The 26,371-nt window shown below is 36.4% G+C and overlaps 1 protein-coding gene across 4 annotated transcripts in view; it reads left to right on the top strand.

Moving 5' to 3' along the window:
• Window positions 1-2,119: 2,119 nt before the first annotated feature.
• Window positions 2,120-26,371, top strand: part of LOC110626326 (spore wall protein 2-like) — a 57,125-nt gene continuing 32,873 nt past the window's right edge. The window contains exons 1-4 of one of the 4 annotated variants that reach the window (XM_043961830.1): window positions 2,120-2,173; window positions 4,922-5,367; window positions 5,453-5,602; window positions 5,804-5,999. In XM_043961830.1, coding sequence (XP_043817765.1) covers window positions 4,939-5,367; window positions 5,453-5,602; window positions 5,804-5,999 — 775 coding nt within the window. In that variant the 5' untranslated portion in view covers window positions 2,120-2,173; window positions 4,922-4,938. Of the gene's footprint in view, window positions 2,174-4,902; window positions 5,368-5,452; window positions 5,603-5,803; window positions 6,000-6,326; window positions 6,406-26,371 lie in introns of those variants that run through there. The other 3 variants (XM_043961829.1, XM_043961828.1, XM_043961831.1) reach the window with 3 other exon arrangements.

The raw sequence follows: 26,371 nt of genomic DNA on the forward strand, positions 1-26,371 counted from the left end.
CTAAACCGATGGATGAATGAACCATTTCAGAGTGTTATATTAGTCTCTTAGAGCTTCAATTGTTAGGGCTTGTAAGAAGAAAATGAAACAATGATTGGGGAGCAACTCCTTAATTTTAATTTTTAGTTTTTTCTTTTCTTTTACATAAATTTGAGAAGTAGGAAGAAGCTTGGTTTTAATTTGGGAAATCTGAAACGGGAAACAAGTAGACGATGAGTCTGCTTTTATTGTTATTTTCCTTTTTGAATAATAAATATTTAATTTTATACTTAAAATTAAAAATTAATATTAATTTATTTAAAATATAAATAATCAATATTTTACTTATTTTTATAAAAATGGGTCTTTTTTCTTTTTTTTTTTCCAGAAAATAGGTCTATTTGACCTAAGAAAAAAAGTTTTAAATTTATTTGGACTAAAAATTTAAAATTCCCTTTGAACTAATTTGACTTTTATCCTAGTATTTTAGGCTGATATAACCCTTACCAAAGTTTTTTAATTAACTAATCATTATTAATATTTTTTAGCGTTATTATTTTATAAAATAATATCTTTTTAATATGAATTCATTCTGCTTATTAAGTGAAACAAAACATTTCCTCTTTTAGATTTTAAACTTGAAACCATTGACCGATGAAAAATATATTACAATATCTTATTTTATTTTCTTCATAAAATAAATTATTTAATTTTATTAATATACTTTGTTTTATATATTAATAAAATATGCAATTTATCTACAAACAATAACGGATGGCAACAACAGTTGTAACGGTGGTAGTGGAAAAGAAGAATCATTTAAAAGAATCATTTAAATCAAAGCATCACAACATTTTGATGACTCATTGTACAATTTCTATCTATTAGCATTGTGCAATCACGCATGTGATGCTAGATGCTAAGAGAATAATAATTAAAAAAAGAAATTTCAAAGCACGAGCTATTTGAAAATGGAGGAGAAAGAGGTGTATGAAGAAATGTACGGAATTGAAATTGAGATTGTGAGAGTAAGTTTTATATAAAATGAACATATTAAGATTACATTTTTGTGAAATGTTTTTTTTTTTAAATTAAAAAGAAAACCCATTTTAATTTTAAGTAAAAAATTAGGACTTATATTAATATGAACTGAACTAAAGTTTTAAACATAACTAGAATCAATGATATTACAAACATTTAATAAAAGAGCAAATAAGTATGACTTATACTTTTTAATTTATAAGTTTATAATTTTCACATTTGATATTATAATTATATCTATTAGAAAAAAAATTTCTAGCATAAAAAGGATGAATAATTGGTTAAATTATAGAATTGAATATTAATAGTTGGATAAATATTGTTTAGTCACATATATTATTTTTCATAAGACTAACAATTAAAATATTATGTTAAAGTTCTCTATAGAAATTCATAGGGATATATTATAAGCTTATACTAATAATACTAAAATTAAACAATTCTAATTATTAAATTATTTTAAAATTAATTAATTTTATTTTTAATATATTTTAAATATGGGTATATTAATAAATTAATAAATAAACTATATGTTAGAAAAATGAGTTATAATAAGAAATAAATATATAATTATAAAATAAAAATAATATCAAAATTTGCTCCTTAAATTGAAATTCTAGCTTCACCACTGGCCAACTAAAGGACTAATGTGTGCAGGAGAGCCAAACCCATTGATTAATGTAGTTTTTGAGAGAGAATTAGATATTCAGTTTGTGGCAACATGGGATTGGGGTTGTCATTTCATTGTCTTTGAACATTGATTAAAAATTTATGGACTAATTTGACTTTGTTACTAGTATTTATAGGCTCAGATAGAGTTTTTGAATTAATTAGAGAGAGAACTAATGCATCCCTTCATTCTCTCTGGAAGGATTATGGCGCTGTTTGCATTGGCTAATGCGTTTACTCTTTGGTTATTCAATTGGTTGATAAGGCTTTTGGCTAATGTCTTTGTCAGTATCAGAGCTGTGGCAGTGTCCTTTACAGTTTTTTGGCAAAAAAAAAAAAAAGTTGAGGGACCAAATAAACAATTAATAATATTTGAGGGATTAAATACAAATTTGTTCGTTAAGGAAAAGAGAAAAACACGTATTGGATTCCTTGATATAAATATCCCGTGGGCGAAAGCAATTCTCAATATTTCCTTCCTAGGGTTTACTGAGGTTAGGAACGATGGATCTAGATAGGACTCTAAATGAGCCAAGCTATTCGTGAGCTACTCGAGACTCGACTCGATAAAAACTCGATCGAGTTCAGCTCGTTTTTTAAACGAGCCAAGCTCGAGCTCAATTTTGAGGCTCGTCACTTAAACGAGCTGAGCATATATTATTAAAAAAATAAAAATAACTATAAAGTTATAAAATTTAAACTATTATAAATATTTGAAAATTATAGTATTGAAAATTACAAATAATTAAGATTAATTATTATAATTAATATTCTTTAAAATTAAATTATAAAAATCTTTTGTATATAATTATTATAATAAGATTCCATAAAATTAATGTATAATCACAAATAATTAATATTAAGAAGCTCGATTAAGAAGCTCGTTAATAAAACTCGAGCTCGAACTTGGAAAGCTCGATTAAGAAACTCGTTAAAAAAGCTCGAGACCGAGCTCAAAATTAAAAAGTTTGGTTTGAGCTCAAATTCAGACTCGAGCTCGAATTAATAATTACACTTTAATCAGTTTTTAATCATCATTAATTTAAATAATATAAAAAACAAGAGAGTGTACATAAAAAAAATTACGTAACACAATTTATAACTAAAATAACACAAATAAATATAAATTCAACAACATAATAAAATTAAATTACACACAAAGTTTAATATCAAACGAATAAAATTGATTCCAACTTCCAACAGTTGAAACAAGCTAATATAATTTAATTATCTTCATAATCATCTTCATGCTTGTTCAATTAGTTAACTTGAATTTCAACTTCAACTTCAACATCCATATAACCTTAATTAATTATTATTAATATACTTTAATAATTATTATCATCTTTTATATTGTATGCTTAATTATATACAAAAATTTTTTTATAATTATACTTTAATTTTAAAATGTATATAATTTTTACAACTCAATTTATCATGTAGTACTATAATTTTAAAGAATACTTATTATAATAATTAATATTAATTATTTGTGATTATACATTAATTTTATGAAATCTTATTATAATAATTATATACAAAAGATTTTTATAATTTAATTTTAAAGAATATTAATTATAATAATTAATCTTAATTATTTGTAATTTTCAATACTATAATTTTCAAGTATTTATAATAGTTTAAATTTTATAACTTTATAGTTATTTTTATTTTTTTAATAATATATGAACTTGTTCATAAATTTATTTAACGAATTGATTCACCAATTTATTTAAACAATATTACTCACGAGCCTATTTAACGAGCCTGCTCGTGAGCCTTCTCAACGAGCCTGCTGGCGAGCCTTCTCAACGAGTCTGCTCGCGAGCCTTCTCAACGAGCCAGCTCGCGAGCCTAAAACCGAGCCAGCTCGCGAGCCTTAACGAGCCGAATACTATGGAGCTCAAGCTCAGCTCGTTTAAGTGACGAGCCTCAAAATTGACCTCGAGTTTGGCTCGTTTAAAAAACGAGCCGAACTCGATCGAGTTTTTATCGAGTCGAGTCTCGAGTAGCTCACGAATAGCTTGACTCATTTACAGCCCTAGGCTGCCACTGGAAGAGTAAGGTCTTTGTCAGTATCAGAGCTGTGGCAGTGTCCTTTACAGTTTTTTGGCAAAAAAAAAAAGGTTATTTATATATATTTTTTAATTATTTTTCTTCTTTTAGTTTTTTTTAAATTTATACATTATATATATATATATATATTCATTCAAACATCTCTATTGTTTAATATTAATCCATTAAACAGTTAAACGAAAATTATAATCCATCTAATATCTAAACTATTTATTTTTTAATTTTGTTTCTTCATAACAATTCGGAGCAACATTTAGTAAAATTTATACTACAACAGATTAATTTCTTTCTATAAAACATGTCAATAATATAATAAATTTATATGTAATTATTATTATTTGGTAAATTTTAAAAGTTAAATAGGTTAATATTTTAATTTAAGCATTCAATCGATTAGTGATAAATAAAATAAAAATATAAATATATTTAGTCTTTTAGATTAATATGAGCATGATTAAATGGATCACTATCAATTATTTTTTCCATTCAATTTAACGATAAATTAATCAAACTGATTTTCCATATCATGTAATTTTCCAGTTATTTAGCTCGACTATTTGCTTGTATAAAATAGATAGGTTGATTTGTGCCTTTTTTTTTTAAAATTTTATGTCAATTTATTTTTATAAAATATATGTACGACTCATTTAATTTTTAATTATTAAATTTTAAAATTTTTAAAAACTTGAATTATAATTGTATTGATCCTAGATTAACATAGTTGAACATCAAGAAAAGTGATGAATCCCAAATCAACAGCCATCCAAATGTAACTAAAATCAACAACCAACGGAGGTTTTAGCTACAAGTTAAATGTTCACAGGCTACTGCATTCTGCCCAATAGGCAAAATCTGTTGCAAATTTCCAATTTGTTTTGCAATCCAGAAATCTCAGACAAGTTGGAGAAGAATTGGTATGTTGAAATATGATATATGTTGGATAAATAAGGCCCAACAGAGAAATTACAGCTCACCTGGGACTCTTCCCTTTTCAAAATTCTGAGCGAGGAAGGAGGGGAGTACTAGTTAGAACCGTAAAAGTCGAGGGACCAAATAAACAATTAATAATATTTGAGGGATTAAATACAAATTTGTTCGTTAAGGAAAAGAGAAAAACACGTATTGGATTCCTTGATATAAATATTTCCTTCCTAGGGTTTACGGAGGTTAGGAATGATGGATCTAGAGGGTCTACCCATGCTTTGCGAAGGAGGAGTTGCCGATAACACCACCGTTGAAGAGGTAAAATTTGCCGATAGTGAGGGGGTTAAAGTTGCCGATAAGTCCATCGGTGGAGACGTTGAGGAGGGCTGCGAAGGGGGAGACGTTGAGGAGGGCTCCGACGGCGGAGACGTTGAGGAGGGCTCCGACGGCGGAGACGTTGAGGAGGGCTCCAACGATGGAGACGTTGAAGAGGGCTCCGACAGTGAAGACGTTGAGGAGGGCTCCGACGGTGAAGAGGATAGCTCTGACAGTGAGAATACTACGAAACGTATCCTTGTCAGGAACAAAGATGAACCTTACAGCTATGATGACCCTGACTATGAGGGCAACCAGAGGGATGTCTATATTAATTACAGACGACAGTATGAGGAAAGCGATGTAATTATATATAACTATTCTCCCTTTGTAGTTTTTCTTCTTGTGCAATTGCATTCTTAACGGATTGGACAACCTTCTTTTCCAGGGTTTTGATTTTGATGACTATCCAAAGTCAGGTGACGGAGAATTTTTTCTGGGTGTTGCTTTTCATGTGGATCTTGAAGATGATGATGACGAATTTACTATAGGCTGCAAAGAGGCCCTTGCCTATGCTATCGAGGAACAGAATAAAAAGGTGTGTTGCTAATCTTAGATGCTAAATATTGTAAATATTAATTATCCTTTACTGAATAAATTTCTCACCGATTATACATAAATAGTTATTTCGTATATATTTTTTTTAATTGTATTTGCCTTGGCTTTTTTTTTTCTTCTATATTTCGGATTATTAATTACATATCCATTTTACATTTTATTTAACAAAATATTTGTGTAGGGTGCAAATCTGAGACTCCTTGATATTATCAAGGCAAATGCCCAATCAGTTGCTTTGTATCACATAACTTTCAGAGCTGAAGATGTTTCTCTTGGAGAAGTGAAAGTTTATCAAACTAAAGTCTTCCATAGTTTAGTTCCTGGTCACAAGGAGACTGTAGTACGTATTTTCAGGCTAAAAGAACCAACAAACAAAGGTAATTGATTTATGTTAATAGTTAGCTTAGTTTTTTTTATTTTCTGTTGTCTTTTATATAGTTTTGTCTTTTTTATATCTTCTGTGTTATTTGCTTTGACAACCTTTTTATGGTTGATATTACCTGGTATTGATGGGATAATTGTTGCACTTTTTTCCCTGTGTTTCAGAATTAGCATTACCTAAACTTGAGTTTGAAATTAATTATAATTTATCTATGTTGTCTATAACATTCACCCATCATTCAGCTAATTTGCCTGTGCTGTTACTTTCTTGCCTTTCTTTTAATGAACAAGCTAACTGATGCTTATTTGTTTATTTACGGTAGATGATAAAGCTGATTGAGATATGAGGATACTTGAAGGTGCTTTATGCAAAAACTGACAGCATGTCTATGGGGTTGATTTTACAACTTTTTCTGGTTAGAGGATCTGTAGATGATGGGGACAATAGTTTGATATGGTTGAGAATTAATCTTTCCTTTTTAAAATTTCAAACCCACATAAGATTGATGAAAAGCCTAATATAGGATGGGAGATTATGAACAGTCTAAAAGTCAGAGTTAGTGATATTTAAAATTTATTTGAAAGTTCTAAAACTTTTAATCTTAAATTTCCAATATATATGTTAGGCTTGACTGAAAATTCTTAATTGCCCCTTTTTAATGGTTAATGTCTTCCCTAATATCTGCACCCCTCATGAGGCGTGAGAAGGTGCAGAGTGGATTCCTTGTGAATGTTGTAATCAGCTAGATTTTGGCGATTTTCTAGACACTTCCCTATGTAGATCAACCTCTGTTGGGGATTTCTTTTTATCCTTTAATATTATTATTATCAATGGTGTTGCTATCCTCCCACCTTGAGAGTAATAGTTTTCTAGTTGAGTCACAAAAGACTTGAGTATAGCATCTAGAGAAACGTTGATGTAACCTATGGCTTGCTTAGCACAGAAACATTGAAGTGGAATTTGAAACCCACTCCAATAACTTGAACATCCAGAATCATCTTATGTGGGTTTCATCAAGATGAGGAGTGTTGATCTAGCTTGGAATGGTTAGTATCTTCAGGATGGTGAATTCAGTGACTTTATTGTCCTAAGCAAATTATGAAATTGGTGAATTGGAGAAACCTGAGCTTATGACCCGTTAAGACTGCCCGTTATAATAGGCTTTAAAATGGTTTGTCTTATTTGTTACTAGGTTGGAGAGAATTAATGAAACATAAATGCAAGTCTAAACTTTATTAAAATATGAAATATAGCAATTAGAAAAAAAAATTATACATATATATATATATATATGCATTTGGTGGTCACATATAAATTGTCAATAAATAATTATTAATAGCAAAATGGTGCTTGGATGGGTTAAACTTCCGTATGCAGTTAAAAGAAAGACAAGATAAATGCAATTATATTCTCCAATAATGTCAGACATTCATGGATGTGGCCAAAGTAAGGAGAAGCTTCAACTTTCAAGGTGTTTGTTTAATGCTCCATCTAGGTCACCAAGTTCACATCCTTCAATATATTAAAAATATAACTAATCAAAATCACTAAACATAAAATTAAATATTAAATATAGTAATGGTATAAAATGATTGAAGTTATCAAAAAAATTGAATGAAATTTCTATCCTTTGGGCACCATATCTTGACAAAGATAGATTTCTCCGATTGTCTAATTATTTTACCATATCATCTATCCCACCAGTTATCTCCGTATGAATTTCTAATTTTCCAGTATTTAGTTTCATCATTATGGGCACCCAATCCAGTAATGACTACCGAATGCAATTCTTTTATTTTTAATGGTCTTATTTTTTCTTAAATAAAATTAAAGGCAATAAAAATAAAAATATTTAACATTAAAAATTACAGTTACCTCCTTTTTCAAGTTTTTAAAATTACTTGAAGCCCAAATGACACCCACAGGCCCTTTTGCAACCAGCTTCATCAATTTAACTTCATCTATTTTATCTTCAATTAGTTTTGCTCTGGAAATAGTAGCTACCGAGTCCTTCCGTATCTGATAAATGCAACACATTTTGATTGATATTATATAATTTAATTTGAATTAAAGAAACTACACTTAATTACCTCCCTGATATATTGAGGCTTTCATCCTATAAACCTATAAAAGGACATAGGTCTTCCGAACATAACCCCTAATTAACTAATATTTCTTCAACATACTTAAAGTGGGATATTGCATAATGGCCTACGATGTTTATCAGCATCTGGAAACCCACGAGTCCCTATTGTTCTTAGTAAGAATTATATCCCATCGAGTTTCAATCACGGCAGCTATCGCTATGGCCCAACATATATCTTTATTTAAAAAGAAAAAAAAGAAAATCAATAATGAATATACATTACTACACATAAAAATAATTTTCTTTTCCTATTCAGTTTAGAGTAAACTTATAAATTACAATGAAATCAGTTGCATCTATGCATATGCATGCAAACCTATATATTACAAATTTAGAATTGGTACTATTTTGCTGATACCGAATCGGAGATATTATGTATTCCCTCCAATCAACGGTTTTATCCTTATCCTGATAAGCAAATAACTAAATTTCATATACTAACTCTTCAAAAAGTCAAAATCAATTTATATAAATAAACACTCCCTTACATTTTTATTATGTTTATGGCCGCTAAATTTGCTGTTTTGGCCTAATTTTGCTTTAGGTGCCATTTCAACTATGCTAAAACATAACAAAATCATTGTGTTCAATAATAGAGAATTTTGCTTTAGGTGTCATTTCAACTATGCTAAAACATAACAAAATAATTGTGTTCAATAATAGAGAAAATATAAGCAATTTATATATATATATATATATATATATACAGACTACATACTAAACAGTAAACGGAGGGAGGGACTTAAAATAATTGAGGGGTTGGATTCTATATATTATGCAACTCCAAACTACAAAATCAATACATTACCAACCAACCCATTACCAGGCTAACAAAAAAATCTAGAAAACCCACTGGAAAAGTAGAAGGAAAAAAAATCATTTAAAAGACATAACAAAATGATTGTATTCAATAATAGAGAAAATATAAGCAATTTATATATATATAAAAATACTACATACTAAACAGTAATGGGTTCTATATATTATGTAGCTCCAAACTACAAAATCAATAAATCACCAACTAACCCATTACCAGGCTAATAAAAAACCTATAAAACCCACCGGAAAATCAGAAGAAAAAAAAATAATTTAAAAGATATAACAAAATGATTGTGTTCAATAATAGAGAAAATATAAGTAATTTATATATATATATATATATATATATATAAACTACATACTAAATAGTAAACGGAGGGAGAGACTTAAAATAACTGAGGGGGTTGGGTTTTATATATTATGAAACTCCAAACTACAAAATCAATACATTACTAACCAACCCATTACCAGGCTAACAAAAAAATCTAGAAAACCCACTGGAAAAGTAGAAGGAAAAAAAATCATTTAAAAGACATAACAAAATGATTGTATTCAATAATAGAGAAAATATAAGTAATTTATATATATATAAAAATACTACATACTAAACAGTAAATGAAGGGAGGGACTTAAAATAACTTGAGGGGTTGGGTTCTATATATTATGTAGCTCCAAACTACAAAATCAATAAATCACCAACTAACCCATTACCAGGCTAACAAAAAACCTATAAAACCCACTGGAAAATCAGAAGAAAAAAAAATAATTTAAAAGATATAACAAAATGATTGTGTTCAATAATAGAGAAAATATAAGTAATTTATATATATATATATATATATATATATATATATAAAGTCTACATACTAAACAGTGGAGGGACTTAAAATAACTGAGGGGGTTGGGTTCTATATATTATAACTCCAAACTACAAAATCAATACATTACCAACTAACCCATTACTAGGCTAACAAAAAATTCTGGAAAACCCAATGGAAAAGCAGAAGGAAAAAAATCATTTAAAAGACATAACAAAATGATTGTGTTCAATAATAAAGAAAACATAAGCAATTTATATATATATATATATATATATATATATATATATATATATATATATATATATATATATATATTTATATATATATATATATATATATATATATATATATATATATATATATATATATATAGACTACATACTAAACAATAAAAGGAATGAGGGACTTAAAATAACTGAGGGGGTTGGGTTTTATATATTATGCAACTCCAAACTACAAAATCAATACATTACCAACCAAACCATTACCAGGCTAACAAAAAACCTAGAAAACCCACTGGAAAAGCAGAAGGAAAAAAATCATTTAAAAGACATAACAAAATGATTGTGTTCAATAATAGAGAAAATATAAGCAATTTATATATATATATAAATACTACATACTAAACAATAAATGGAGGGAGAGATTTAAATTAACTGAGGGGTTAGGTTCTATATATTATGCATCTCCACACAAGCAGAAGAAAAAAAATCATTTAAAAGACATAACAAAATATAACTAATCAAAGTCACTAAACATAAAATCAAATATTAAATATAGTAATGGTATAAAATGATTGAAGTTATCAAAAAATTGAATGAAATTTCTGACATTTCTCCGATTCTCTAATTGTTTTACCATATCATCTATTACCCCAGTTTTCTCTATATGAATTTCTAATTTTCAAGTCTATCATTATGGACTCCAAATCCATTAGTGAGTACCGAATGCAATTCTTTTATTTTTAATGGTCCAGATTCTTTGTATATATCCTACATTATACATGTAAATGATTATTTTTTCTTAAATAAAATTAAAGGCAATAAAAACAAAAATATTTAACATTAAAAATTACAGTTACCGACTTTTTCAAGTTTTTAAAATTACTTGAAGCCCAGATGACACCCAACACAGGCCCTTTTGCAACCAGCTTCATCAATTTAACTTCATATATTTTATCTTCAATCAGTTTTGCTCCAGAAATAGTAGCTACCGAGTCCTTTCGTATCTGATAAATGCAACACATTTTGATTGATATTATATAATTTAATTTGAATTAAAGAAACACTACACTTAATTACCTCCCTGATATATTGAGGCTTTCGTCCTATAAACCTATAAAAGGACATAGGTCTTCCGAACATAACCTCTAATTAACTAGTATTTCTTCAACATACTTAAAGTGGGATATTGCATAATGGCCTACGATGTTTCTCAGCATCTGGCTGGACATGGAAACCCACGAGTCCCTATTGTTCTTAGTAAGAATTATATTCCATCGAGTTTCAATCACGGCAGCTATCGCTACGGCCCAACATATATCTTTATTTAAAAAGAAAAAAAAAGAAAATCAATAATGAATATACATTACTACACATAAAAATGATTTTCTTTTCCTATTCAGTTTAGAGTAAACTGATAAATTAAAATGAAATCAGTTGCATCTATGCATATGCATGCAAACCTATATATTACAAATTTAGAATTGGTACTATTTTGCTGATACCGAATCGGAGATATTATGTATTCCCTCCAATCAACGGTTTTATCCTTATCCTTGTAAGCAAATAACTAAATTTCATATACTAACTATTCAAAAAGTCAAAATCAATTTATATAAATAAACACTCCCTTACATTTTTATTATGTTTATGGCCAAAGCTAAATTTGCTGCTTTGGCCTGATTTTGCTTTAGGTGCCATTTCAACTATGCTAAAACATAACAAAATCATTGTGTTCAATAATATAGAATTTTGCTTTAGGTGCCATTTCAACTATGCTAAAACATAATAAAATAATTGTGTTCAATAATAGAGAAAATATAAGCAATTTATATATATATATAAAGATTACATACTAAATAGTAAACGGAGGGAGGGACTTAAAATAACTGAGGGGGTTGAGTTCTATATATTATGCAACTCCAAACTACAAAATAAATACATTACCAACTAATCCATTACCAAGCTAACAAAAAAACCTAGAAAACCCACTGGAAAAGTAGAAGAAAAAAAATCATTTAAAAGACATAACAAAATGATTGTGTTCAATAATAGAGAAAATATAAGCAATTTATATATATATATATAAAGACTACATACTAAACAGTAAACGGAGGGAGACACTTAAAATAAGTGACAGGTTGGGTACTATAGATTATGCAGCTCCAAACTATAAAATCAATACATTACCAACTAAACCCATTACAAGGCTAACAAAAAACCTAGAAAACCCAATTAAAAAACAAAAAGAAAAAAATCATTTAAAAGTCATAATAAAATGATTGTGTTCAGTAATAGAGAAAATATAATTAATTTATATATAAATATAAAGACTACATACTAAACATTAAACGGAGGGAGGAACTTAAAATAACTGAGAGGGTTGGGTTCTATATATTATGAACTCCAAACTACAAAATCAATACATTACCAATTAACCCATTACCAGGCTAACAAAAAAACCTAGAAAACCCAAAGCAGAAGGAAAAAAATCATTTAAAAGACATAATAAAATGATTGTGTTCAATAATAAAGAAAATATAAGCAATATATATATATATATATATATATATATATATATATATATATATATATATATATATATATAAACTACATAAAAAACAGTAAATGGAGGGCGTGAAGGGGTTGGGTTTTATATATTATGCAACTCCAAACTATAAAATCAATACATTACCAACCAACCCATTACCAGGCTAATAAAAAAACCTAGAAAACCCACTGGAGAAGTAGAAGGAAAAAAAATCATTTAAAAGACATGACAAAATGATTATGTTTTATAATAGAGAAAATTTAAGTAATTTATATATATATATAAATACTACATACTAAACAGTAAATGGAGGGAGGGACTTAAAATAACTGAGGGGTTGGATTCTATATATTATGCAGCTCCAAACTACAAAATCAATACATTATCAACTAACCCATTACTAGGTTAACAAAAAAAAAACCTAAAAAAACCCACTGGAAAAGCAGAAGGAAAAAAATTCATTTAAAAGACATAACAAAATGATTGTGTTTAATAATAGAGAAAATATAAGTAATTTATATATATATATAAAGACTACATACTAAACAGTAAATGGAGGGAGGACTTAAAATAACTGAGAGGGTTAAGTTCTATATATTATGCAACTCCAATCTACAAAATCAATATATTACCAACTAACCCATTACGAGACTAACAAAAAAAACTTTGAAAATCCACTAGAAAAGCAAAAGGAAAAAAATCATTTTAAAAGACATAACAAAATGATTGTGTTCAATAGTAGAGAAAATATAAGCAATTTATATATATATATATATATATATATAAAGACTACATACTAAAAACAGAGAGAAGGACTTAAAATAACTGAGGGGGTTGGGTTCTATATATTATGCAACTCCAAACTACAAAATCAATACATTACCAACCAACCCATTACCAGGCTAACAAAAAAACCTAGAAAACCCAAGGAAAAAAATCATTTAAAAGACATAACAAAATGATTGTGTTCAATAATATAGAAAATATAAGCAATTTATATATATATATAAAGACTACATACTAAACAATAAATGGAGGGAGGGACTTAAAATAACTTAGGGGTTGGGTTCTATATATTATGAACTCCAAACTACAAAATAAATACATTACCAACTAACCCATTACGAGGCTAACAAAAAAACCTAGAAAACCTACTGGAAAAGCAGAAGAAAAAAAATCATTTAAAAGACATAAAAAAATGATTGTGTTCAATAATAGAGAAAATATAAGCAATTTGTATATATATATAAAGACACATACTAAACAATAAACGGAGGGAGGGACTTAAAATAACTGAGGGGGTTGAGTTCTATATCTTATGTTACTCCAAACTACAAAATCAATACATTACCAACCAACCCATTACCAGGCTAACAAAAAAACCTAGAAAACCCACTGGAAAAGCAGAAGGAAAAAAATCATTTAAAAGACATAACAAAATGATTGTGTTCAATAATAAAGAAAATATAAGTAATTTATATATATATATATATAAACTACATACTAAACAGTAAACCGAGGGAGAGATTTAAAATAACTGAGGGGGTTGGGTTTTATATATTATGCAACTCCAAACTACAAAATCAATACATTACCGACCAACCCATTACCAGGTTAACAAAAAAACCTAGAAAACCCACTGAAAAAGTAGAAGGAAAAAAATAATTTAAAAGACATAACAAAATGATTGTGTTCAATAATAGAGAAAATATAAGCAATTTATATATATATATAAAGACTACATACTAAACAATAAACGGAGGGATGGACTTAAAATAACTGAGGGGGTTGGGTTATATATATTATGAAACTCCAAACTACAAAATAAAAATATTAACAACTAACCCATTACCAGGCTAATAAAAAAACCTAGAAAACTCACTGGAAAAATATAAGGAAAAAAATCATTTAAAAGACATAACAAAATGATTGTGTTCAATAATAGAGAAAATATAAGCAATTTATATGTATATATATATATATATATAAACTGCATACTAAACAATAAACGGAGGGAGGGACTTAAAATATCTGAGGGGTTGGGTTCTATATATTATGCAACTCCAAACTACAAAATCAATACATTACCAACTAACACATTACCAGGGTAACAAAAAAACCTATAAAACCCACTGGAAAAGCAGAAGGAAAAAAAATCATTTAAAAGATATAACAAAATAATTGTGTTCAATAATAGAGAAAATATAAGTAATTTATATATATATATATATAAACTACATACTAAACAGTAAACGGAGGGAGGGACTTAAAATAACTAAGGGGGTTGGGTTTTATATATTATGCAACTCCAAACTACAAAATCAATACATTACCCACCAACCCATTACCAGGGTAACAAAAAAACCTAGAAAACCCACTGGAAAAGTAGAAGGAAAAAAATCATTTAAAAGACATAACAAAATGATTGTGTTCAATAATAGAGAAAATATAATTAATTTATATATAAAAAGTACTACATACTAAACAGTAAATGGAGGGAGGGACTTAAAATAACTGAGGGGTTGGATTCTATATATTATGCAGCTCCAAACTACAAAATCAATAAATTACCAACTAACCCATTACCAGGCTAACAAAAAAACCTAAAAAACCCACTGGAAAATCAGAAGAAAAAAATCATTTAAAAGATATAACAAAATAATTGTGTTCAATAATAGAGAAAATATAAGCAATTTATATATATATATATATAAAGACTACATACTAAACAGTAAACGGAGGGAGGGACTTAAAATAACTGAGGGAGTTGGGTTCTATATATTATGCAACTCCAAACTACAAAATCAATACATTACCAACTAACCCATTAACAGGTGATGATCGCTGGATTTCTTCACCCCGGTCTAAGGCCAAGCCCATGGATATAGCCCACCATCTGAAGGCTTCTAAGTCTTCCTCAAGGAGCCATGTCCAGCCCTCTAAGCTGAGGGACCGGACTTAACCTGGATTCTTCTATTCGGTCGGCCCAGCCTTTCGGCCCCATAACCAGGCCTTCACTAGGCTCAGCCTTAACCTCGTCTTCCAGCCCGGTCCGAAAGAAGGAAAGTGGCTAGCCTATCCGACTGGTGGACCCACCCGCATGCTTACCAGGGAGGAATTAAATGGCCGTTACGTATGTAACAGGAAATCTGATATCCTCGTACGTCCATATCTGTATGACAGAGACACATGGCCCAATGACGGGAATTTCGTTATACGTCACTAGCAGACAAAAAGAAAGGGATAAAAGGAGAAGCACTCTCCTCACAGGGGGAGGTTTTTTCTAAGTTCAAAAAACCCTTGTAAAACCCTACTTTCTGGATCTCAGATCATCAATTGGCCCCGTTTGTGGGAACGAAGGAGATCTTTTCATTACCGGAGTTCCATTCTTACAATACCCACTGAGATCCACAATGGCCAACCACAACGAAAACAACCTTGTCAACACACCTAACGACCTGAGCTCTGCTCAGGAGGGACAACTGTTCTCTTTTTCCAGCCCCACAACCCCTAAAAACCAAACACCAATCCCCTTTAGCCCCTCGCCAAGCTTGGCAGGGAATGTGTCTGGAGCTGCTCTATCCAACCAGGACCTCCAAACCATGGCCCTCCAACTACAAAATACCACTCACTGGTTGGGGCAGATGATGCAACAAAGGGGCCTTAACACCTCGGTGAATGTGTTGCCGGTGGTAGAAGAACCCATAACCAATGAACCTCGCCAACCTACCCTCAATCCTCCTCAAACAACCAGCTGAGAAACAGGAGAGAGAAGCAGGAGAACTGGTGGAGAGGTAGAGCCAGAAGCCAGAGTTCATGGAAGGAGGGTGAGGGAGTTGATTGAGAACGACGAGGCTGACAGTTACTCTGCCGGAACGACCAAGAGAACAGAAAGTGAGGCATGGGATGAGGAGTGTTGCCTGGAGAAAAGGCCCAGACAAGAGGAGGAAAGTGTAGATCAAAAGTTGCAGAAGCTGAGGGAGCAGCTCCTAGCTGAGTTGGGGACGAAGGATCAGAATCAGGCTCTTCTGCCCACCTCTTCACCCTTCTCAAAGTGGGTGCAGCAGGAGACCATTCCCAAGAAGTTTATGATGCCTCCTATGGCAGCATATGACGGGGCTGGCAACCCGAGGGAGCACATCCTCAATTACAAGACCTTCATGGAGTTGCAGACTCTATCGGATGCCTTGATGTGCAAGGTATTCCCTACAATGCTGACAGGGCCAGCGCGGGCGTGGTTTAACAACCTGGAGGCGGGAAGCATCAAGAGTTTCGGGGATCTGGCCAACGCCTTCATCAGCCGGTTTATAGCCGGAGTGCCAGCAGAGAGAAAGACCAGTTACCTGGAGACTGTCAGGCAGAGGAAGGATGAGTCGCTGAGGGAGTATGTGGCTCGTTTCAATACGGAGGCCATACAGATCCCCGAGCTGGATGAGAGCCGGGCGGTAGAGGCCATGCAGAAGGGGACGACCTCGCCCGAGTTCTTTGGCTCGTTGAGCAGGAAGCCTCCGACCTCACTAGCAGAGCTCATGAAGAGGGCAAAAAAATACATAAGGCAGGATGATGCCTTGATGACGAGCCGATTCGCCAAGGGGGCAGAAGACAGAGGAAAAGCCCCCGATGAAAGGAGGTCGAAGAGACAGGAGAAGAAACAGGGCAAGAAGCCCGAGCCCTACAGGCAGCCCTGGGACCGGAGAGACCAAAGACCTCTTCCTCCTCGGATTCCGGAACAAAGGCCGTTCCCCCCACGTATTCCGGAAAACCTGACCCCGCTCAACGCCTCCAGAGCCGAGGTGCTCATGGCAGTGCAAGATAAGGAGTCCCTTCAGTGGCCCAGGCCCATGAGAGCAGAGCCAAACCAGCGAGATCCTGACAAATACTATCAGTTTCATCGTACTCACGGCCATGACACCAACAACTGTTTCCAGCTGATCACTGAGATCAAAAGGCTGATCAAGATGGGTCACCTACGGAACTTTGTGAAGAAGCCAGAAGGAGAAAGGCCTCGGCCGAATCCTGCGGCCCAAACACCCAGGAGGACGGGAGCAGGACCGGTAAATGATGGCTCCAGTGGGACCATCAACATGATTGTAGGAGGAACGGGAGGTCGAATGAGCCGAAGGGGAAAGAAGAGAGGCAAAGATGGGGAAGCCAGCAGCGCCGAAGTCATGCAGGTGGTTGAGCACTCTCCCATGACTATCAACTTCTCTCCGGAGGATGCTCAGGGTGTTCAGATGCCTCATGACGATGCTCTGGTTATTGAAGCCGTCATCCATAACTACCGGGTGAAGAAGATCTTGGTGGATGATGGGAGCAAGGTGAATCTGCTGCCATACCGGGTCTTCCAGCAGATGGGAATTCCCGAGGAGCAACTGGTCGGGGACCAGGCCCCAGTGAAAGGGATATAAGGAATCCCGGTGCCGGTAGAAGGGAAGGTAAAGCTGGCTCTCACTTTAGGAGAGGCACCAAGGACTCGCACTCATTATGCGGTGTTCTTAGTGGCCAAACTCCCACTAAGCTACAATGCCATATTGGGAAGACCTGCACTGTTTGACTTCGAGGCCGTAACCAGCATCAGATACTTAGCTATGAAGTTCCCAATAGAGGCAGGGGTGGGGGTAGTCAGAGGAAGTCAGGAGGAGGCGAGAGCAGTATATCTGGCCACTGTATCAGAGCCGAGCTCGGTTGGGAAAAGGCTTGACTCAAAAGTCCTGGAGGTAAGGGACGAGAAAAAAGAGGCCAGAACAGAGCTGGTCGGAGAGCTGGAAACTTTTCCTCTATCAGAAACCGAGACGAACAAGGTCTTCAGTCTCAACGCCGGCCTGACTGAGGAGCAGAAAACTGAAGTCATGGCCCTGATCCGAGATCACGCATCAAGCTTCGCCTGGAAGCCTTCTGACATGCCTGGGATGGACCCCGAGGTGATGACGCACAAGCTGAATGTTCTCCCTGAAGCTAGACCGGTGAAGCAGAAGAAGAGGGTGGTAGGAAGGGAGAAGCAACAGGCCACCAGGGAGGAGGTACGAAAGTTAGAAGAGGCAGGCTTTATCAGGGAAGTCATGTACCCGCAGTGGTTAGCAAATCCTGTATTAGTTAAAAAAGCCAATGGCAAATATAGGATGTGCATAGATTTTACTGACCTAAATTAGGCCTGTCCTAAAGATTGTTATCCCCTCCCTGATATTAATAAAATGGTTAATTCCATGGCCAGTTTTGATTACATGTCGTCTTTGGATGCAATGTCTGGTTATCATCAAATCCCAATGGACAAGTCGGACGAAGAAAAGACCTCGTTCATAATAGAAGATGGGACTTACTGCTATAAACAGGGCTGTGCAATCGGTCGGTTCGGTTCCGAACCGAACCGAACCGAAAAGATCGAAAACCGAAGTGTTAAAATTTTAAAAACCAAAAAAACTGATTATGAATATATAACCGAACCGAATCGAACCGATAAAAATCAGTTCGATTCGGTTCGGTTCGGTTCAAACCGAAATCTGCAATTTTTTTTTAATTTTCTATTTCTAATTTCAACAAATAATTCAATACATATTTCACACAAATTTATCACTAAATAAATCCAATTCTTCAACCAGATTCAACATCAATAACCCAATTCTTCAACAAGATTCAAAACCCAATTCTTCAACAAGATTCAAAACCCAATTCTTCAACAAGATTTAAAACCCAATTCTTCAACAAGATTTCCATTATGAATATATAACCCAATAAGCAGATTCATTGTTTAACAATACAACAAAAGTCATACCTCAATAAAAGAGGACAGACAGTCGGCGATCGGCGACGACACTCAGCAAATCAATAGGGAGGGAGGAAAAGAGATCGATGGGAGCGAGCGGTTCGTGACTTTATTTAGCATATCGACGGGCGGCGGCACTGAGCAAATCAATGGGAGGGAGGGAAAGAGATCGATGGGAGCGACAGATCGACGGGCGGCGACACTCAGCAAATCAATAGGGAGGGAGGGAAAGAGATCGATAGAGAGCGAGCGGTTCGTGACTTCGTTCAGCAGATCGACAGGAAGAGGTTGACGGTCGACATCGACGGAAAAGAGAGAGAGATTAATGGGAATGGGATTCGATGATTGTGAGTGAATAGGGTTTAATTTAGACTGTGAGTGAATAGGGTTTCGGGCTGGGGGAATCAGGAATGGGGAGGAGAATGGGAAGTAGAATGGGGAGGAGAATGGGGAGGAGAATACCTGGGGGATGGAGAGCTTGGGGTGCTGAATCAAGAATGGGGGAAGAAAATGGGGAGGAGAATGCCTGGGGGATGGAGAGCTTGGGGGATGGAGAGCTTCGGGTGCTGGGTTAAGTAAGAAAGGGGGAGGGCTTGGGTTTGGGTTGGACCTGACCATTAAATCGGTTATTTCGGTTTGATCGGTTATTTAACATGTTTGAACCGAACCGAACCGAAAACCGAATAATTTTAAATATATTAACCGAACCAAACCGACCATCCTGACTAACCGAACCGATAAACTGAAATCAACCGGTTCGGTTCGGTTTTTTGGTTTAGACCGAGAAATGCTCTCCCCTAGCTATAAAGCCATGCCTTTCGGGCTAAAGAATGCCGGGGCAACATACCAAAGACTAATGAACAAAATCTTTAAAGATCAGATCGGCAGGAATGTGGAAGTGTATGTGGATGACATGGTGGTGAAGAGCCCGACCTTCCATCAACACTTGGTAGATCTCAGGGAGGTATTCGAGGTACTGGAGCAGTACAGAATGAAGCTAAACCCGGCTAAGTGCGCCTTCTTCATTAGAGGAGGAAAGTTCCTGGGGTATATGGTGAGGGGAAAAGGCATTAAGCCCAACCCAGAGAAAATAGAAGCTATCCTGAATATGCCAGAGCCTACCTGTGTGAAGGATGTCCAGAGACTTCCTGGGAGAGTGGTGGCGCTCAATCGGTTCATGTTAAGGTCAGCGAAAAGATGCTTGCCATTCTTTAAAAAGTTGAGGAAAGTGCCGAACTTCGAATGGACCGAGGATTGCCGTGAAGCTTTCAAAGAGCTCAAAAGCTATCTCAGCTCGCCTCATGTGCTTAGCAGTCCACTGGAAGGGGAAGAGCTCCTAATCTACTTGTCTGCCTCAGAGCAAGCAGTCAGTGCAGTGTTGGTGAGAGTGGAGGAGGGAGAGCAGAAACCAGTGTTTTACGTCAGTAAGGTACTTAAGGATGCTGAGATCAGGTACCTGAACATCGAGAAGATGGCATATGCTCTACTATTGGCAGTTTGAAAGTTTAGGGTCTATCCGGAAAGCCATCAAGGGGTAGTAATGACAGATCAGCCGTTGAAGAAGATTCTCCACAGGCCGGAAACCTCAGGACGGATGTTGGCTTGGTCTGTTGAGATTAGCCCCTATTGTTTGGAGTACCGACCTCGCACCACCATAAAATCCCAAGCCCTTGCTGACTTCATAACGGAATGCTCATTCAATGAAGAACGGGGAGAGTCATCTTCAGAAGCGTTGGGGAATGAGAGAGAAGGGGAGCCCTCCCGAGAGTTCAGCTGGAGGCTGTATGTAGATGGGGCATCAGGTGCTGGGGGCAGTGGTGCAGGAATAATGTTGAAGGGACATGGAGAATTCAAGGTTTGTTACACCCTACGCCTAGAATTCAAGGCCTCTAATAATGTGGCAGAGTATGAGGCCTTAATAAATGGAATGCTGGTAGCAATGGAGGTAGGGGCAACTGACCTCGAGGTAAACAGTGATTCCCAACTGGTAATCAATCAGATAACAGGGGCATATCAGGCTAGAGACCCTAACATGCAGAACTACCTAGCAAAGGTAAAGGCCATAGAAGCCGAGCTCATGGGTCGTGGGATCACTGTGAGGTACCAGAGAATACCTCGGGAGGAGAATGAGGAGGCATACCTGCTCAGCAGATTGTCCAAAGAAGAGCTGGAGCAGCTCCCGGATGAAGTGTACATACAATACATCTACACACCAGCTTTTGATAAATCGGCCACCATATTGTAGATAGAGCAGGGCCAGAGCTGGATGACCCCCTACCTGGAGTATTTGGAGGAGGGAAAGCTTCCCGAAGACAAGGATGAAGTAAAAAAGATAGCTGTTCGAGCTGCTAATTACCAAGCAGTTAGAGGGACTTTATACAGAAGGGGGAAATCCAGCCCGTGGCTCCGATGTGTGAGCCCAGAAGAAGCAATAAAGGTGATGGAAGAGATACATCGAGGGATGTGTGGAGCCCATGAAGGGGCAAGAACGCTGGCAAATAAGATATTCAGGCAGGGATACTACTGGCCCACCGTTAAAAAGGAGGCAGAAGAATTTGTCCGCAGATGCGATGTGTGCCAGAGGTTTGCTAATGCCATCAATGTCCCAGCCACTCCTCAGTCCGGCATATCCAGCCCGTGGCCATTCTCACAGTGGGGAATAGACATCCTGAGACCTTTTCCCAAGACCACAGGGCAGAAGAAATTTGTAGTAGTGGCTGTGGAGTACTTCTCGAAATGGCCAGATGCAGAGGCAATCCCCACAATCACAGCTCGCAAGATGATAGACTTCGTATGGGGTAACATCATCTGCAGGTTCGGAATACCGAGGGTACTCATCTCAGATAATGGCAAACAATTCGACTGCAGTGCCTTCAGAGCGTTCACAGCAAACATGGGCATATGGCACAAATTCTCCTCGGTAGCCCATCCTTAGACTAATGGCCAGACAGAGGTCACTAACAGAGCTACCCTCCAGGGGTTAAAGAAGAGGCTAGATAGGGCAAAGGCAAACTGGGCAGAAGAACTCAATAGCATCCTGTGGGCACTCAGAACTACCCCTAGGACGTCCACCAAAGAAACGCCCTTTGCACTTGCTTTTGGCACTGAGGTCGTGGTCCCAGTCGAGCTGCAAATCCCCACTCATCGAGTCCAATTTGCTAGTGAGAGCACTAACAATGATAAGTTAAGAAGCAACATGGATGCTCTTGAAGAGGTTAGGGAGGAAGCTCAAGTCCGTACTGCCACCTATCAACAGAGAGCAGCCCGTTACTACAATCAAAGGGTCAGAGAAAGAAGCCTGAGTGTAGGAGACCTAGTCCTGAGAAACCTGGAGGCTACTGAAAAGAGAGCGGCAGTGGGAAAACTGGCTCTGACCTAGGAAGGACCTTTCAGAATAGCCAAAGTGGTCAAACCGGGAGTGTATAGAATTGAAGACATGCAAGGAAACCCTGAGCCCCATGCTTGGAACATCCAGCACTTAAAAAAGTACTTCCCCTAAAAGTTGTCATCAAATGTAAAAAGGCTGATTGTATTTTAAAGAATGGCAATAAAATAGACGTTATTATCGTCCAATCTCCTTCTTTGTCATAACTTACATTGCTCCCACTAAAAGAAACAGGAAAGAAAAATAAAACATGCACCGAAGCCCAAGACCTCAGGGAGGTAGGTGCTCAGGATCCCCAAGATCTCCTGGCACCATTGAAGACTAGGATCCCCAAGATCTCCTGGCACCATTGAAGACCAGGATCCCCAAGATCTCCTGGCGCCTTGAAGACCAGGATCCCCAAGATCCCCTAGCGCCTTGAAGACCAGGATCCCCAAGATCTCCTGGCACCTTGAAGACCAGGATCCCCAAGATCTCCTGGCACCTCGAAAACCAGGATCCCCAAGATCTCCCGGCACTGCAAACCGAACTGGGATAACAACCGGGATCCCCAAGATCTCCCGGCCTTAAAAAACCAGCTGAGAAGACCAAAGCAACATAAAGCCAAAAGTACCGACCTGAAACGTGCAAACCTGAGCCCGGAAAGCCAAACGAGAGAAGAGCAGAACTCATAAGGCTCAAAGACGAACTAAAAATCACAAGCCTTGTAACGACCCGAAAATCAGACTGCTACCGGCGCTAGGATCCAGATCGACTTAAGGTCGCTGGGACCCGTAGCAAGCCTGCTATACTCTCTGTGTACCTGTAAAATCCCATACATGATCATACATTTTCTGTAAAACCATAAAACTTTGCTCTAAACCAAGGCTCAATGTAACAGCCCGCTTACCGGACCGCCACCGGCACGAGGAACGTAGGACTTCCGATACCGGGGTCTAGCCGGGTATTACACTCAACCTGTGCCGAACTCTAGCCGGATATTACATTCTCCCCCCCCTTAAGAACATTCGTCCCCGAATGTTCCTCAAACAATTAAACACATAAAAAGGAGGAAAAACTAACCTCAAAACAGATATGGATATTGCTGGAGCATAGACTCCCGTGTCTCCCAGGTGCACTCTTCTAGATTGTGGTGGTTCCAAAGGACTTTCTCCATTGGAATTTCCTTGTTCCTCAGCTTTCTGATCTGCGTGTCTAGGATCCGCACTGGCTGCTCTACATAGGTGAGATCTCCAAGGATCTCCACTTCAGGCTCACTAAGAACCTTACTCGGATCTGACACGAACTTTTGGAGCATAGAAACATGGAAAACTGGGTGAATTCTTTCCACAGAAGCAGGCAAATCCAGCTTATACGACACATTCCCGATCTTCTGCAATATCTCAAAAGGTCCAATGTATCGTGGAGCTAGCTTACCCTTCTTTCCAAAACGAACCACTCCCTTCATTGGAGATACCTTCAGCAATACCATATCACCCTCCTGAAACTCTAACTGCTTCCTGCGGATATCTGCATAGCTTTTCTGTCTGCTCACAGCAGTTCTGATTCTCTCTCTAATGATGGGCACCACTCTGCTGGTGATCTCTACTAGCTCTGGCCCTGCAAGAGCCTTCTCTCCCACTTCTTCCCAGCAAACAGGTGATCTACACTTCCTCCCATACAAAGCTTCATAAGGGGCCATCCCTATGCTAGCATGATGGCTGTTATTGTAGGCAAACTCCACCAAAGGTAGATGCTGCCTCCAAGAACCGCCAAAGTCTAACACACACATTCTGAGCATATCCTCTATGGTCTGGATGGTCCTCTCAGACTGTCCGTCAGTCTGTAGATGGAATGCAGTGCTGAAATCCAATCTTGTGCCCATAGCACTCTGCAGACTCCGCCAAAATCTGGAGGTGAACTGAGGTCCTCTATCTGACACTATAGACACTGGAACTCCATGCAACCTTATTATCTCTTCCACATAAACCTGTGCTAACTTGTCCACAGAGTAATTAATCCTAACAGGAATAAAGTGAGCAGATTTAGTCAGTCTGTCCACAATCACCCATATGGAGTCTAACCTGTTGGACGCTGCCGGTAAGCCCACTACAAAATCCATAGCTATGTTCTCCCATTTCCACTCTGGACTCGGCAGTGGGTTAAGCATTCCAGCCGGCTTCTGATGTTCCAGTTTCACCCTCTGACAAACTTCACAGGCGGACACAAACTGTGCCACTTCTTTCTTCATAGCTGGCCACCAATACACTCTTTTCAGATCCTGATACATCTTGGTGGCTCCAGGGTGAACACTGTATCGCGCATTATGAGCTTCCCTCATAATGTCTCCTTTCAGACTTATGTCATCTGGTACACATAGTCGATTCCCATAGTGGAGGATCCCTTGGCTATCAAATATGAACTCTGCTCTGTTGCCTGTCTGAACAGTCCTGGCAATTTTCACTAACTCAGGGTCCTCATGCTGTTTCTGAGCTACCTGCTCCAGAAACACTGGTATCACTCGCATCTGTGCTATCAATGCACCCGTACCAGACAACTCAAGCTGTAGCCCTTCGTCGATGAGCTTATAAAACTCCATCACCACTGGTCTTCTCTCTGCTGCTATATGGGACAAACTGGCAAGTGATTTCCGGCTTAGGGCATCTGCCACAACATTCGCCTTATCCGGATGATACTGGATCTTGCAATCGTAGTCACTGAGCAGTTCCAACCATCTTCTCTGCCTCAAATTCAGCTCTTTCTGACTTAAGATGTACTGTAAACTCTTATGATCTGTGAAGATCTCGCATTTAACCCCATAAAGGTAATGTGTAACAGCCCGGAAATCGATACCCCTCTGTAACGGCCCGAACCGCCACCGGCGCTAGGATCCAGATCGGCTTAAGGCCGCCGGGACCCGTAGCAAGCCAAACATACCTCCTATCACCTGGTCAAATCCCATACATGATCAAAACTTTAACATGAAAACTGAAACATATGATGTAGATACCGAGCTCGACCTGTATGCAACATAACTGAAACATAAAAGGACCCCCTACTAGAGCCCTCATCAAAACTCTAGCTGGGTCAACATAACATACATCAAGCTGGGATTACATCCAAAGAACTAGAACCTAACCTGTGCATGCCTCAAACCACAAACATCAGACCTCCTCTAGGGTCCTCATCCATTACATAACGTGGTAAACAACACATGCCACAAGATTAGTTCAAACATAACTCAACATCTAGCATAATATACATCATGTATTAAACAGGGACTAACCAAGTCTCAGGGCCAAGCACAGTACTAATCCAATAAACATAACTCTACTATACTTTACATTACATTTCTCTTACAAATCCATATATCAATTTCAATTCATGTCCACACTAAAAGTACTAATCTAATACTATTACAAACACACATCACTTTATCTTTACCCTGCTGACTTCTGAGCTCTGACTTAAACCTGCAACACTGGGGTTAGGGGAGAGGGGTGAGCTAAAAAGCCCAGTGAGTAGAAACATAGAAAACAGTTCATTAATTACATGCTTTCATGAAATGCATCATAACACAAAGAAATCACATAATCTTGTCCGCCTCGGGGCTTATGCAATATTTATTCCCCACGGACCCTGGTTTCTGAGAGTCTGTCTTTTTGCATGCATCTTTCCTCTCAGA

This window comes from Manihot esculenta, chromosome 11 (genome assembly GCF_001659605.2).
Source record: "Manihot esculenta cultivar AM560-2 chromosome 11, M.esculenta_v8, whole genome shotgun sequence".
In the NCBI taxonomy this organism is placed as follows: domain Eukaryota; kingdom Viridiplantae; phylum Streptophyta; class Magnoliopsida; order Malpighiales; family Euphorbiaceae; genus Manihot; species Manihot esculenta.